The sequence below is a fragment of the Medicago sativa genome, chromosome 6 (assembly GCF_051527215.1).
Source record: "Medicago sativa cultivar Bolivia chromosome 6, Bolivia_mono, whole genome shotgun sequence".
Lineage (NCBI taxonomy): Eukaryota > Viridiplantae > Streptophyta > Magnoliopsida > Fabales > Fabaceae > Medicago > Medicago sativa.
The window spans coordinates 44,893,740-44,909,957 of NC_140754.1; the positions used below are offsets into that span (position 1 = coordinate 44,893,740).

The 16,218-nt window shown below is 36.4% G+C and overlaps 1 protein-coding gene and 1 non-coding gene across 2 annotated transcripts; one reads left to right on the top strand and one right to left on the bottom strand.

Annotated features, from left to right (window-relative positions):
* Window positions 1–13,820: 13,820 nt before the first annotated feature.
* On the bottom strand, window positions 13,821–14,543 carry LOC146915436 (uncharacterized). Its single transcript, XM_085721350.1, has 2 exons — window positions 14,145–14,543; window positions 13,821–13,964 (listed from the first exon to the last, which is right to left on the bottom strand). The coding sequence occupies exons 1-2, from the start codon at window positions 14,541–14,543 to the stop codon at window positions 13,821–13,823; spliced, it is 543 nt and encodes a 180-aa protein (XP_085577476.1).
* A 536-nt stretch (window positions 14,544–15,079) lies between these two features.
* LOC146915437 (small nucleolar RNA R71) lies at window positions 15,080–15,186 on the top strand. The gene has a single exon (XR_015017099.1). It is a non-coding gene; the product is annotated as a small nucleolar RNA R71 (small nucleolar RNA).
* The last annotated feature ends 1,032 nt before the right edge of the window (window positions 15,187–16,218 follow it).

Consider the following 16,218-nt stretch of genomic DNA (forward strand, 5'->3'; position numbering starts at 1 on the left):
GGTGTCTAATGAAAAGCTGAACCCACTTCAGAACCTGACCAGACTCCAGAGTCTAATGAAAAGTTGAACCCACTCCAGACGCTCATAATGAAGAAGCTTCTTATGAAGCTCAAGATGGTTCTTAGCAAGCTACACAATCCAAGAATACTTACAAGTACAAGTCTTCACATCCAGAGGAATTAATCATTGGAAACAAAGAGAGTCCCAGAAGAACAAGATCATATTTCAGATAAGAAGAGTCTGTGTTGGGATTGTTATCAGTGATAGAGCCTGCTACTGTGGATGAATCACTTTCAAATGATGGTTGTATACTAGCTATGCAAGAAGAACTCAATCAATTTTAAAGAAATGATGTCTGCTATCTGGTGCCCAAGCCTGAGCGTAAGAAAATTATTGGAACAAAATGTGTTTAACATTACCACCTTAAGTTTTGATGATAACAAGGTATTAAAAATGTCAATTAGATATGCTAATATTTGTTCAAGTGTGCAAGACAATAGACAAAAATTTAATAAGTCTTAAACTCAAGTATTGGTTGTGAAAGAACAAATAAGAGCAATGAAATCTACAAAAGAAGCTTGTTGTGCAAGTTAGAAGACAGAGTCTTAAGACAACAACGTCTGAAGACCATCAGAAGCTGACTGCCAGAGGATGACATCATCAGAGAGTATGAAGAGCCCCAGAAGCTGGAGTTCATGAAAGTCTGAAGACTGGAAGCTAAAGTTAGTTAAAAGTAGTTATTCTGAATAAACATGATTGAAGGAGGAATATAAGCCTGGAGGAACGACTATTTCAGAGGAATTAGAAGGCGTTAGATGCTTATCCACTGAAGATCGCAGGAAAAGGACATAGTACAATTGTATACCAACTACCTCCACTGAGAACAATGGAATCTACAATAGAAGCTTGTGTTACAAGTTAGAAGACAGAGTCTAAAGACAACATCTTCTGAATACCATCAGAAGCTGACTGCCAGAAACTGACGTCATCAGAGAGTCTGAAGAGCCCCAAAAGCTGGAGTTCAACAGAGTCTGAAGACTGGAAGTTGGAGTTAGTTAAAATTTGTTAATCTGAATACACATGATTGTAGAAGGAATGGAAGCCTGGAGCAACAACTATTTCAGAGGAATTAGAAGACATTGAATGTTTGTCCACTGAAGAGTGCAGGAAAAGGACATAGTACAATTGTACAACCACTACCTCCACTACTTCAATCCTCATGTCTGCAGTAGTACATGATAACAGTTGTGTCTACGCTGGTTATTCTCTATTCAAGGAATGAATTTAAAATTGTTCCCTCATAGGATAATATCCAAATCAAGTAACAGATAATTGATGATTATCAAGCTTCAACAACGACTCTTTTGATGTGCTGGAAATCAACAACGTCTCTTTCAAACCTATATATAAAGGAGTGAAGACTTCGAGATTGTAAGAGACTCACAACAGTTTTACAAGTGCCAAAACTCTGCTGAAATTGTTCTACTTCAAAGTTCACTTAGAATTTCTTAATAACTTTCATATCTTAGAAATTCTAGAGTCTTAAGAGTCTGCATCTGATTTGTATTTGTGAACACCACTGATTGTATATCAAGTGTTCAACCTCAAACATTTTTCTGTGTAATTGTGTTTGTTTATAAGTCTCTTGCTTTTGTGCTTGAGCATAGGAAGTCTATTGCGTGTGTGCTTGATCATAGGAAACCTCTTGCTTTTGTGCTTGAGTAGTTTGAAGTCTCTTGCTTTTGTGCTTGAGCAATTGTAATCAGATATTGATTTTAGTGAACTCTCCTTGGAAGTGCAAGGGTGACATGACTACTTCTGGATTGTGGAAGGAACCTGTATAATTGTTTTGTGTCTTTGTATTCTCTCTCTCACCTTTTACATTATCCGCTGCATTAGACTCTGAACTCTGTTCCAGACTCTAAACTCTATCAGACTCTGAACATTGAAATTAGTTTTAAAAATAAGTAAAAACTAACACAATTTAACCCCCCCCCCCCCCCTTCTTGTGTTTTTCTCACCTTCATGAAGGTCACATCAACATTAGAAGACTCTGGTCTGTTTTATCATCTTTTGAATAGGCCGCTGTTAGACTCTGATAGTACTGTTTGTCTTTTTCTAACCACATGTAGACACAAACAAAGAACTCGGGGATAATTGAAATGAAACAAATAATTTCTTTTGAAGCAAAGGAATTTTAAATGACATTTTAACAATGTTAACCATATCAAAAAACACTCCAACATATATGATTAAGCTTCTCAAGGACTCAAAGTAATGAATTGGCACCTCTACAAGGTCTCTCAGATTTCTCCCTATATAAGGAGTTGAAAACTTGAAGACATATATAAAACTACATATTTTAACTACGTCCTTACTCTATCAAAATCTTAATGCACGAAATCACAAAATTCTTACAAACTTTATATCTTAGAAATTCCTAAGTCTTAAGAGTATGATTTGATTTGCATTGATTACACATATGATTGTATATCAATTGTAAAACTCAAACAATCTTTTATTTGATTAAGTTGGATTGTAGAAGTCTCTTGCATTTGTAATTTTTAGTGATTATAGTGAAAATCCCTTGGAAATACAAGGGGGCTAGACTATTCTCAGATTGTGAGAGGAAATTGTATAAATATCTCTCTCTCTCTCTCTCTATCTCTCTCTATCTCTCTCTCTCTCTCTTTCTCTCTCTCTCTCTCTCTCGACCGCTGCATTAATTACTCAGTTTCAGACTCTGAACTAAAACTTCAGACTTTAACCAGTTTAAACACTAAGAAAAAATTGAAAAAACCAACATAGTTCTCCTGCCCTTGAAGATAAATAATATCACAAGAAAGAAGAGTTTGAATTGTGGTGTAACCATAAGAATATTAAAAGTTTTACTTTGTCAACAAGTTAAAGGACCGAAACCTACTTATGCTGAAATATGTGAGAGTTTTTCTTTTTATTTTCTTCAAATAACCTCATAAATTGCCAAATTGGATCAAACATGAAAATTGATCTACTTTGTCATTCATATTATCATTATTTTTTATACAAATATCGATTAAGTATATGTGTAATTTTCTTTTAGTGTGTATATAGAGAAAGACTCCATTTTTTCTTTTTAAAAGCAAAAAAATGAATAATTAAATAGTACAAAAGATTTTGTCAAATTTTCTTTTAGTGTGTATATAGAGAAAGACTCCATTTTTCTTTTTAAAAGCAAAAAAATGAATAATTAAATAGTACAAAAGATTTTGTCAAAAAAAAAAAATAGTACAAAAGATATTCAACCCAACAAATGGTTTAAAAGATGATAATATCATTAATGAATTGGATAAGTTGTAATGAGTTTAAACCTATTAAAGTAGAGTATTACTTTTCCCACCCTATCCCTTTCCTCGCGCGCCCTATTTTTTTTTTCTAATTTTACCCCTGGTCCGGATTACGTATTCCGGAACGTATTGTTAGTATTCTTCAGATGTTTCCGGATTTTAAAATCCGGAATAGTATTTTAGCAGAACTTTTGCAATTTTAAGTTCTACAATTCGTAAAATAAAATGCGAATAAAATAAAAAACAGAAATAAAAAGACACAAACATAAAAACAACTCATTTTATTAATATATGAACAATACATTACAATAATTTTCAAGCTTTTTAAGCTTATTACATAAGATCCTAAATCTATTTCTAATCTCCTAAGAGCCTAATTCTAATCTCCTAAGAGCCTAACCACTGCTATGTGATAGGACATAGCAGTAGCTTGGCTATTGGAGGAAAACCGGAGGAGGGGGGAAGAGGAGGGCGGGAAGAAAAAACCAATGCCCCTGAGGGAGGTGGGGGGTGCTCAGACTTACGCCCATACCGGCGAAGCTAAGAACCACACTGATCCACATGACCCTCAGATGAACCGCCCTTCTTTGCAGCGCGGTTCCATCCTCCTTGACCGTTCATACAAACCCTGAAAGTTTTCAACGAGGCCCTTATCTATGAAAGGCTAACGATGGAAAACCATGGTTGTAGAAGGAAGAAGAGGAGGAGAGGGATGGTGTGAGAAATGGTGGGGTTTGGAAGGGTATTTATAGGGAGGGGTGGGTGAAAAATGGTTGGGAAGCCATAAATGCAGTCAAAAAACATGGTAAAACACGTTTTTTTTTGACTTGACCACTGTAAAAAACATGTGGTGCAGACCACCGGCCATGACACTGACGCGGTCCGAAAAATACAATCCGGAATTCACCTTTGGTTTCCGGATTATATTTTTCGGATTAATGCGATTATGGTGAACGAGGTGAAACTTGGCACTTCTTTGTAGGGCTAAGGACATTCCGGAATGTATAATCCGGAATGATTCAGCACTTTTGAAAGAGAGCCATTAATGTGGGTTTGGACGGTTACAACCACTAACACGTTTTCATTGACTGTATTAATGACCTAGGACTTGTTTTAGGCTATAAACAGGCTTCCATCTTCAACAAATACCTTCATTCTTCACTTCACCTCTTTTCTTCCATTCTCTTCAAAAATTTTAAGTTTTGTAGGAGTGTTTGTGGTGTCATGGTCATTGTTGACCGTTCCTATGAACCCTGCAATGCACATCTTGTGTGGGGTTCATATAACGGTCAACAGAGACTCTTCACATCAAAGAAAGACACAAAAAAACACATAACATCTGGTCCGGAGTTCGTTTTCTGGAATCTCTAACAATCTGGTCCGGAGTATATAATCCGGACCACGGGTATATTTGGAATTTTCGCAGGGCGCGCGAGAAGGCCGTAGGGTGGCAAAAGTAAGTTCCATTAAAGTATGGCTATTAACATTCTTGTTTTAGGCCTAAATATGTTAGATTTTACAAACAAAAATGTTACATATCCAGACAAAAAATCACTCATTTATTAAAATTTGTTTTAAACCTCCCTACTATTGAGAATAATTGGCCGGTATTGGTATGAGGTGCGATCTATGATTCTTGTTTATCCAAAAAAAAAAATATTGAAAATGTTGAACCTACTCATGCATTTTACAGATAAAAATTAATATTTTCACATCAAAGGTTGTTAGGAAACACTACGAAATTATCAATATAACCTCATTGAAAGTTAATTGCCGATGAATTTTAATCGACGATCGTTAATTTTTGATGAAATTTAAAGTTAAATTTGTCATTTCATAATGTTTCTTAACATTGTGTAAAGTGTGATAGACAATTTTCTTTACATATTTCACGTCGTGGACCAATCACGGTTAAACGGTACTAAAAACTTTTTAAAAAGCCAAATATGCGATCCATAAATTACAGCTACCGTGTCTACACATACCACCTGTAAAATAAAGTACTTTGCTACACTTTTAGTTATCATTGTTTTCTTTTCTTCTAACTTTTTAGAAATAAACAAAACTAAGTGTGTATCAAAAATAAATCGGAAGATTTAGTCTCAGAATAAGAAATGAATCGTCATTTTAGTTCTTAAATGCAGATAAATTGCAAAATAGTCCTTCAATGCAGACTCTGTTAATCAATTTAGTCCTTGAATATAGACTCCGTTAGTCAATTTAGTCTCTAAATGTAGACTCTGTTAGTCACTTTAATTCATGAAATTGACCAACAGAATCTACATTCAGAGACTGTTTTGCAATTTCTCTACATTCATGGATTAAAGTGAGTATTCCATTCTAACTAAAGTGACTAACTCCCCAAATAAAAACTAAACGCGGTTGTGCTAAATATGGAACAAAACAAACAAATATGGGAGGAAGCAAAGCATTATCGTGACCTATCAAAAGGAACAAAACAAACAAATATGGGAGGAAGGAAGCAAATCAATAAAAATTATAACCGTGACCTGTCAATATCATGTGATCGATATGAACTCATTGAGATTTGAGAGACTACTTTTTGTTAACTATAAAACAAATACAAAAATAGACCAGCAATATAATGTCTAAATTATCACGACATTTTTTATTTTAATGAATCACACTCTCTTTATTAAGTTTGTCTAATATATAAATATTATAAATAATTTTAAATGGTTGATGTTGGTTTGAGATTTTAGAATGTGCTATTTAAAAAGTTTGAAGTTTATTTTTTTTTAGTACACGTCTGAAGTTTAATTCTTTTCATACTAATTTAATGGATTAGTTTGACTTCTTCAAAAAATATTTTTAAATTGTTTAACATTTTTTTAATTTAATTCTTGTTACAAAAATGTTTGAGGGACAAAACTGACAACTATAGACATTCAATCGGTGGTGGAAAAAATATATATTTATATAATTGATTAAAAAATCTACTATCAAACTATATATTATTAAGAGCAACATCTTCCATTACGACTTTTCCTTTTAGACGGTGGTGCCTCAAGTTTTTTTTTTTTTACTAGTGGGTGGTGTCTCAAGTTGCCACACAAGTGCTATCTCTATAACATTCCTTAAAAAAAAGTGTATGTATATATAATCAAATTACATAATGTAATATTACATCAATGTTACATTGGATCGCCGTCGTTTACAGGATTGTGGTGGTTTTTGTTGTCTGAGATTGGTTTCCATCTGCACCGGTGGTGAAGGAGCGCGTTGCTGTCGTTGTCAAGGTTGGTTTGTGTTTTTGGTGTTTTTTTTTTGTTTCGTTTGGTTGGGATGTTGGTGGTTTCGTGGTGTGTTACTAGATGCTTGCCGGTGGTTGTTTAGTTTTCGCAGATGTCGGACTATTTGATTCGTTTTTCTCTCTTGGTTGTGGTGGAGGTTATGTTTGCTCACAACATAGGTGGTGATGGATCGGTCACGATGGTGGTGATGGATCATATCTGGATTCGCTTATGAATTGTTATTGTTTCGATGGATCTTTGATTGTGGTGGTTTATGGCGGTTTTCATGGTGGTGATGATTTTGGGTCTTTTGTGGCGAGGCTCTTGGTGATTTTTGGTGGTGGTGCTCGTGGTGGTTTTTGGTGGTACTGCGCGTGGTGGTTGATGTTGCTCTTTGGTGAGGGTTAATGTTGGTTTTTGTGGTGGTTAATGGCAGTTTTTGTGATGGTGGTGGTAGTTGTTGGAACAAAATGTGTTTAACATTACCCTTTGAGTTTTGATGATAACATGGCATTAAAAATTGTCAATTGGATATGCTAATATTTGTTCAAGTGTGCAGGACCATAGACAAAAAATTTAGTGTCTTTTTAAAGCATAGGTTCTGGAAGAACAAACGAGAGCAATTGAATCAACAAGAAGGAAGCTTGAAGCATTTGAAGAAAGGAGGTTCTGAAGACAAGAGGTTCTGAAGAAGCTGACGTCATCAGAAGCACTCTCCTCAGAAGCTGGTCACCAGAAGCTGACGTCATCAGAGGTTCTGAAGATCGTCAGGAGCGGAAGATCATCAGAAGCTGATAGATTTGAAGCTTCAAGGGTTGTTCATATATTTTAATCACGCCTAACATTGCAGAAGTCTAGAAGCATGAAGCAACGGCTAATTCAAAAGGATTTGAAGGCATTGGATGCTTATTCGTTGGAGAGAGTTGAAAAAGGACAATTGTACGAAGTGTACAACCACTACCTCCACTACTCTGGTTTGTGTCTTCAATAGGACAAGAACAACAGCTATGCCTGCACCAGTGTTCCTCCAAACTTGGAATGGATTTGAAATTGATCCTTCAGAGGACAATAACCAAATCATGCAAAAGATCATTGGTGATTTGATCAAGCTTCAAACGACTTTTTTTTATGTGCTGGCAATCAACAACGTCTCTCTCACAAAAGGAGTGAAAACTTGAAGAATTACAAGGCTCTTACAACAATTTACTAGTGCCAAAACTCTGCTGAAATTGTTCCACATCAAAGTTCATTTAGAATTTCTTAACAACTTTCATATCTTAGAAATTCTAGAGTCCTAAGAGTCAGTATCTGATTTGTATTGTGAACACTACTGATTGTATATCAAGTGTTCAACCTCAAACAAATTTCATTGTATTTTTGTTTGAATAGAAGTCTCTTGCTTGTGTGCTTGAGCATAGGAAGTCGCTTGATTTTGTTCTTGAGCATAGGAAATCTCTTGCAGTTGTGCTTGAGTAGTTCGAAGTCTCTTGCTAGTTTTAGCAGTGAGCAGTTAAAATCAGATATTACATTTTAGTGAACTCTCCCTGGAAGTGCAAGGGGGACATGAATACTTCCGGTTTGTGGAAGGAACCTGTATAATTGCTTTGTGTCTTTCTTCTCTCTCTCTCTCTCTCTCTCTCTCTCTCTCTCTCTCTCTCTCTCTCTCTGTGTGTGTGTGTGTGTGTGTGTGTGTGTGTGTTTTATCTGCTGCAACTAGATCCTGAACATTACTTCAGAAGCTGAACTCTATCTGCTTCTGAACAGTAATTTCAGCTTAGGAGAAAACGAAGAAAAAGCTAACACAATTCAACCCCCCCTTCTTGTGTCTTTCTCACCTTCAGTTGTGGTGTTGATTTCTGTGGTGGTGTTTGTGGTGGATAGTGGTGGTTAGTGATTGTTATGTATTTTACTTGATGTATGATGGTACAAGGGTTTTTGCTTGGCTTTTGCTGTTCTTTGTGAGGTGTGTTTTGGATGAAGGTGCTTGGGAGAGCTAATGGTGGTGTTGGGGTTTTATTCCCGACTGTTTTTCAAAGGTTGATGGTTGTTGTGTAGATTTTTAAGTTGTTGTTCGGGGGTTGTGTGCGAGCAGCGGAATGTGGCTGTTGGAAGTTGTTTTTGTGGCAGTTGCGACGATGTTTGAGGATTTTGGTACAACTTTTGTTTATGTTGTTTCGTTGATCGTGGTGTTAGCTTTGTTTTGGTGTTTCTATTTATTGGTTTCGGAGATAGCCCTTTGTTAGGAGGCGTTCCTATAGATTTTTTGGATTTTTTTTCTTTAATTCACGGGTGTATGGGTTTTCCATTGTGGGCTGATAAGTAAAACCGCAAGTGCACGGTTCTACCGAAGTAGTAAAAAAGAGAGTATCGTTCCAACAGGGAGTTTTTTAATTTGATTAGTTTTAATTGATGATTAGAAAGAGATTTTAGTTGAAAAGGTTTGATTTTTAACGGAAGAAAATAATAATAAAAAGAGCCTTGTGATTATTGGTTCATCTTAATGACAAGCCCTTCATAAACAAACCCTAAACCTAAACTTTATATTGGGCTTACTTTCTAAAGACAAGTTTCTCTTAAGTGTATCAAAGCTTCTCTCGAAGTCATTGAGTGTGTTCCTCTAGCAACCACGCCTATTCTTATGGTTGATTGCTATTAGAATCCCTGAAGAACGAAACTTTATGTGTCTCAAGGTTTGCTAGACTAATCTCTTGTTTCACAATCCTTGTCTAATTTCACTTGTTCCAATATCAAAGCTTCGCGTTCACTGTATGAATTGATATTTGTGATGATGAATTAACAAATACTAACCCCCCATGTTCACTTTATGAATTTGGTATTTATTAATTCATTATAAAAACGGTGAAATTAGATTAGAAAGTAGATTTATATAAAATTAGGGTTCAAGGCTTGGTTTGATTAGGATTATGTCATTAGACTTATCCAACAATCCCAAGACAAGAAGAGTCTACTCACTCATGTTCATCGTAGACATAGAAGAGAAGAAGAAGAACATAAAATAAAATAAAGGAAGAACTTTTATTAAGAAAAAATATTGTCACTATTGAATTCCAAGAACAAAAGATGCATTACAAGTTTGGTGGTTGCTCTATTTATAGTTTAATAATGACTTAAGCCCTAAGAAATAAATCACTAAAGTGTTGCACAAGAAACCATGGGCTTTAGTTCAGAAATAAACTAAAATAAGCAGCTTGTCAAATAAGCAAAAGCAGCAAAAGGCAAATTGGAGGCGTGCCAAGTTTCTATTGGTTGGCTTCATATTTTTGCATCAAATCTTCATATTTTGGTAAAGGATCTTCAAATTCTTTGCACAAGATATTTTTGCATGAGATCTTTATATTTTTGGCATGAATCCTTACACAATATATTTTTGCATGAGATCTTCATATTTTTGGCATGAATAAGCTCCAATTCTCCTTTCTTTTGTTCCAAGACTAAATCTTTTGAATATTCGTTCCTGAAATATAATAACTTGCAATTGAAGTAAAATAGTTCTAGAAGGAAATAAAAACATATTAAATTTAATTAAAATAAACTTAAATATTAAATAAAAGACACTAATTAATGACTCATTATTGATTCATCAAACTCCCCCACACTTGAATATTTGCTTGTCCTCAAGCAAAAGGCATAGACATAGCATCATAAACAAGATTAACATATGACAATCACAATTAAAAACTTTTGTCTCCTCCAAGGCTTTATTTCAAGTGTACATTAATCACAACTTCAAGCATTTCTTGTGAACCTATTCAACCCAACAACAAGTCTTAAGTGAGTGTGTGTGTGTGTGTGTGTGTGTGTGTGTGTGTGTGTGTAGTCCAGCCCTTTTCTTGCTCCTGTATAAGATAGATATTATGAGGAAACAGGTTCTAACCTTAACACTAAATCAACCAAGAAAAGTTCTTTCTTCATTTCATATAAGAGAGATGAGAATTCTTTATTTTTATGGCATATTTATTTTTAATATTCGGGGAGTGGGGCATACATTAGTAAAGAGGTTACCCTCGATACACCATTGCATCTGAACACGTTTTGGTTGTAAGGTGACCATCCTCGTTTTAAGGAAAGCAATTATTTGCTTTATTTACTTTGGTTAATATTTTAGATGCCATATTTTTTGGAAGGGTTACGGAAGCGACTTTTGTTTGTCAAGGAAAACACCACCTTCACGTGGGAAGTCAGTGAGGGAGTATCCTTTCCCCCCAGAGTTAGTGATGTCCCCATTATAGATATATTTGCTTCCGCCCCCGTTAAATTTGATTATTATTTCCCACACTAACGTATAATACTTTTACTCTGAAAACTTTAAAGGGTTAATTTACCACTAAAATTAGAATGTGTTCCTTAAAATACCTATTCATACACTTGCTCAAGGGCTGCAACTTTGTGCTTTTCTCATTGGAGAATTTTCACAATAAAACAAGATGTGGGTTAGCAAGAACACTTAAAACACAAGAAGTCACTTTCATGTACAAGAAACAACCATTTGGGAAGAGACAACAAAAAAATTTATGTCATAATTTACAATAAAAAAAAGCTGCTTAACATGCCTTTCGCAATAAAACAAAACAAAAGAATTAAAGTTCAAGGGAGTTTGGAAACACTACGACACTTAATTAAAAGACACTTTATTGGCTCCCTCCCACACTTGGGAGAAGCATTGTCCTCAATGATTTGAAAAAGAAAAGAAAAAGAAGAAGAAGGAGAAGAAGGAGAAGAAGGAGAAGAAGGAGAAGAAGAAGGAGAAGAAGAGAAGAGTAGAGGAAGAGGAAAGCTCACATTTTATTGAGGTCCATATGGTGGACCTTGGAGGTTAAGGTGTTGCAGCATGTTCCGGAGCATTTGATTGTTTTCTTCGGTCATTCGATTGCCCTTTTGGACATCATTTCTTAGCCCGGCCAATTCAACACCTTGTCTTTGCTGCTCGGTGCTTATTCTTTGAACTTCGGTTTGCATCCATGCCCACCGTTCATCATTATAGTTCCCACCAGCTTCTTGTTCATGGTGCAAGTGTGCACCTTCCTCCTCTTCATCACCACCATCATCACCATCATCTTGTACCTGTGGGTTACTGCCAACATAAAGCAAATTTTTCACCACCTCTGGGTTAGTTATGTTCGGATTAGATAGAATAATCAAACAATTAGCCCTATTGACTTTCCACTCATATTGGAAATTGTGGGAATAACCATGAGTTTTAATAAAGAACATAGAAGTGAGTGTATCTAAACATAGATAAATATTTCCCTCAATCTTATTGATTTTTTCGCTCTCACTCACTCCAAACTTCCTAGCAATGAAGGTTATGATACCACCTACGACTATGTCACTTTTATCATCCGGTTTCTTGTTAGCAACAGAGCCAAGATAATCAAGTTCTCATCATTCCTACCTCAATAAAATGTGATAGGATGGTTATAAAGCATAGCCCACAACATAAATAACTCATCAGTCCTCATCATTCCTACCTCTTTTCTACCCCAGATGGTGCAAGCCATAACCCTTTGAAGGTACCTAAGCACAGGGTTGTGAATGTTACTAGCCTTGTTGGAGCGGGAATTATATTGGTTGGAACCGGTTATGCTCTTCCAAAAGGCAACAGGGTCGTAGTCGGCCGGTTTTAAAGGTTGATCCCAAGAGTCATGGATATGCATTTGTGAAGCCAAGTTCGAAACAAAAAGCTTCCAAGGACATCTCGTAATCAATATTTAAAAGGCGGAAAGAAACTCTATGGTTGGGGTTATCCGTCTTTGACCTATCCTTAAGAAAGGAAAGAGAGCTCAAGAACTCATAGGTGAAGTTTTCAAACCCCCTCATAGGTTTCAACATCTCGACCAACCCTAAGTTATTCAACAACCTAATCACATGATTTTCAATTCCTAGTCTATTCATAGCATTAGCATCAGGATATCTACAAGCAGAAATAGGTCTAGAGATAAGAGATTTATACCTACTCATTTGCATGTCATCTTTGAAATGGATGCCATGATTCTTGGTTGTTGCTTTCTTTTTCCCTGCACCACTTCCAGAGCTTTCAATCTCCTTTCCTTTCCTTTTGGGTGCCATTGACCTTAGTTGACTTGGTGTGAGTTTGGGTTGAAGTTATGGTTTGGTAAGTTTTTGTGTGGTAAAGTTTGGTTTAGTGATGGGGTTGGGGTTTAAGTGAAGCTTATGGGTTTAATGATGGAGATTGGTGAAGAATTTGTGGTTTTTAGGTTAGGTTTTGATGGATTAGGAATTTGGGAAATTTGGGGTTTGGATGGATGAAAGTTGTTTTTTATTGGTGGTTTATGTTTGGAATGAATATTGGAGATGAATTGGGTTAGAAATTGTTGGATTTGGTTGAGATTTGGTGGAGTTATGAAGGTTTGGAGTTTTGGTTTTAATGGAGTTTTTAGAGAGAAGTTGGGTAGGAGAAAGAGTTGTGGTGAGAGAATGGGAAGGAAAAGAAAAAAAAATTGAAGGTATAGGGGGCATGCTATCGCGCACGGCCGTGCCATCCCTAGGCATGGACCGTGCGCTAGTTTCTATTGTTTTATGGGGTTTTGGGAGCATCACAGAGGCACGGCCGTGCCTCTACAAGAACGGGCCGTGCCTGTACTTCTGCCATTTTATGGTTTTTGGAGGGCTGGGGTTGGCACGGCCATGCCACAACAGGCACGGGTCGTGCCAGTCTTACTGGTCAAGGGGGTCAAAAATTTTCTCCTTTATCGCATCATATTCGGACAAAAACCTACAAAACAAATAAAAACAACACAAAACAAAGAAAAATAAAGCGATTAAATCCGTGGGTTGCCTCCCATGAAGCGCTCGTTTAGAGTCATTAGCTTGACGGTTAGAAAGTGTCCTTAGAAAGGATCAAAGAGATCATATTGTGTAGATGACGCTAAGAATCGTTCTTTCACATCATGATCTTTAATCATGCAACAAGAATAAAGAGCGGGACCTTCATAACATTTTCCAACTCAAATCATACCATCTCATCACTCAGTTGAAAAGTAATCCTACCATTATTAACATCTATGATAGCTCCCGCAGTAGCGAGGAAGGGTCTTCCTAGAATCATAGGGACATCAGGGTCCTCTTCAATGTCAACAACCATAAAATCAACCGGGATGTATACCCCTTCTATCTTAACGGGGATATCCTCAACAAATCCAACTGGTTGGATAGTAGAACGATCAGCTAACTTCAAGGTCATCTCGGTAGGTTTCAACTCTCATATCCCAATCCTCTTAAAGAGGGACAAAGGCATCAAGCTAACACTAGCTCCTAAGTCGCACATGGCTCTATCTTTGGTATCACTCCCAATCACACAAGGGATGGCAAAACTACCAGGATCTCTAAGCTTAGGAGGCGATTTCTTAATGATTGCACTAATTTCTTTAGTCAAAGCTATTGTCTCATTATGCTCTATTGTCCTTTTCTTTGAAAAAATTTCCTTTAAAAACGTAGCATATAGAGGCATCCGAGACAAAGGTTCAGCAAGGGGAATATTAATGCAAATTTTCTTAAGTATATTAACAAATTTATTAAATTGTGCCTCCAAGTTAGGCTTAGCAAGCCTTATTGGGAAGGGGACTTTGGTTTTATCAAGTGGTTTCTCACCCTCTATCATGGCTTTCTCACCTAGAATCTTAACACTCTCTCCCTCAATGTCTTTAGTTTTAGCAATGGTATCTTCTAACTTACTACCCCCAAAAGAAATAGCATTAACATGGGCTTTGGGGTTGGCTTGGTTTTGACCAGGAAAGATTCCCGGTGTTTGAGAAGTAGTAGCCACTTGCTGGGCCACTTGGGAGATTTGAGTTTCAAGCATTTTAGTATGAGTAGCAATAGAGTCTACTTTAGTATTAAGTTTGGCAAGAGAATCATTCAAAAGTCTGGTTTGGTTTTTAAGCTCTTGGAGTTGTTTAGATTGATTCATGACATAGCTTTCCATTAAAATTTCCAAACTAGATCTCTGATGGGTTCTCTGGTTGATTGCATAACCACGTGGTGCTACTTGTCCATAGGAATTTTGATTTTTATAAAAGTTTTGATTTTGCCTCATTCCTTTGGTTGTATTGAGCATAGTTCATTTGCTCAACATCTTCAATAGCACCACTTAGCTGACAATCAACACCAATATGACCAAAAAAACACCACAAATTTCATAAGGAGGAGATACATAAGATGAAGGTGTGACAACACTAGTATTTATTTTTATCAAATTTTAGTGTGAGTGTGTCAACTTTAACAGCAAGATGATCAATAGGAGAGACTTCGTAGATACATGCCTTCTTTTTAGAGGGTGAAGAAGTAGTGATGACCCTTTCGTTAGTCCATTGATAGTGATTCTGAGCCATGTCCTCGATCAAGGCATATGCTGCTGTATAGTTCTTGTTCATTAAAGCTCCACCTGCAGCTGCATCAACAATCATTTTTGTGGTATAAGATAAGCCATTATAAAAAGTGTGGACTATAAGCCACTTCTCTAAACCATGGTGGGGACAAAGTCTAAGCATTTCCTTGAAACGCTCCCACGCATCATAAAGAGATTCCCCATCTTTTTGATTGAACCGTGTGATTTGGTCTCTTGATTTAGCAGTTTTAGAAGGGGAAAGAATCGGGTAAAGAATGCTCGCCTCATTTGATCCCATGAAGTTATGGAACCAACTTCTAGTGAATGGAACCAAGCACTAGCTCTATCCCTTAAGGAAAAAGGAAAAAGGTGCAGCCTTACGGCTTCTTGGTTCTCTTTCAAGGTTCCACTGAATCTTAGAAAAGTTGAAATATGCAGGTTTGGATCCTCAGTGGGTGATCCAGAAAACTGATTTTGCTGCACCAAATTAAGTAGTGCAGGTTTGATTTCAAAATTGTCACCCTCGACCGTTGGGTACACAATAATAGCATGTGGCTCATCCATACACGGCGTCGCATACTCTTTAAGAGTGCGTTCAGCCATAGCGATATTATTTTGTGCCTCTCTTTTCCTTTTATGTAAGAATCTTTCGATCTCGAGAACGAATACACCAAGACTTTTGCTTCTACGCATAAAAGAATAAAAACCCAAGAAGTGAATGGTAACGGACAGAAAGAAAGAAGAAAAAGAAAAGGAAAAATTCTAATCACTAAGAAAAAGTTAATCAAATTAGTTAACTCCCCGGTAGCGGCACCAAAAACTTGATGAGTAAAACCGCAAGTGCACGGTTCTACCGAAGTAGTAAAAAAGAGAGTATTGTTCCAACAAGGAGTTGTTTAATTTGATTAGTTTTAATTGATGATTAGAAAGATATTTCAGTTGAAAAGGTTTGATTTTTAATGGAAGAAAATAATAATAAAAAGAGCCTTGGGATTATTGGTTCATCTTAATGACAAGCCCTTCACAAACAAACCCTAAACCTAAACTTTATATTGGACTTACTTTCTAAAGACAAGTTTCTCTTAAGCGTATCAAAGCTTCTCTCGAAGTTATTGAGTGTGTTCCTCTAGCAACCACGCCTATTCTCATGGTTGATTGCTATTAGAATCCTTGAAGAACGAAACATTATGTGTCTCAAGGTTTGCTAGACTATTCTCATGCTTCACAATCCTTGTCTAATTTCACTTGTTCCAATATCAAAGTTTCGTGTTCG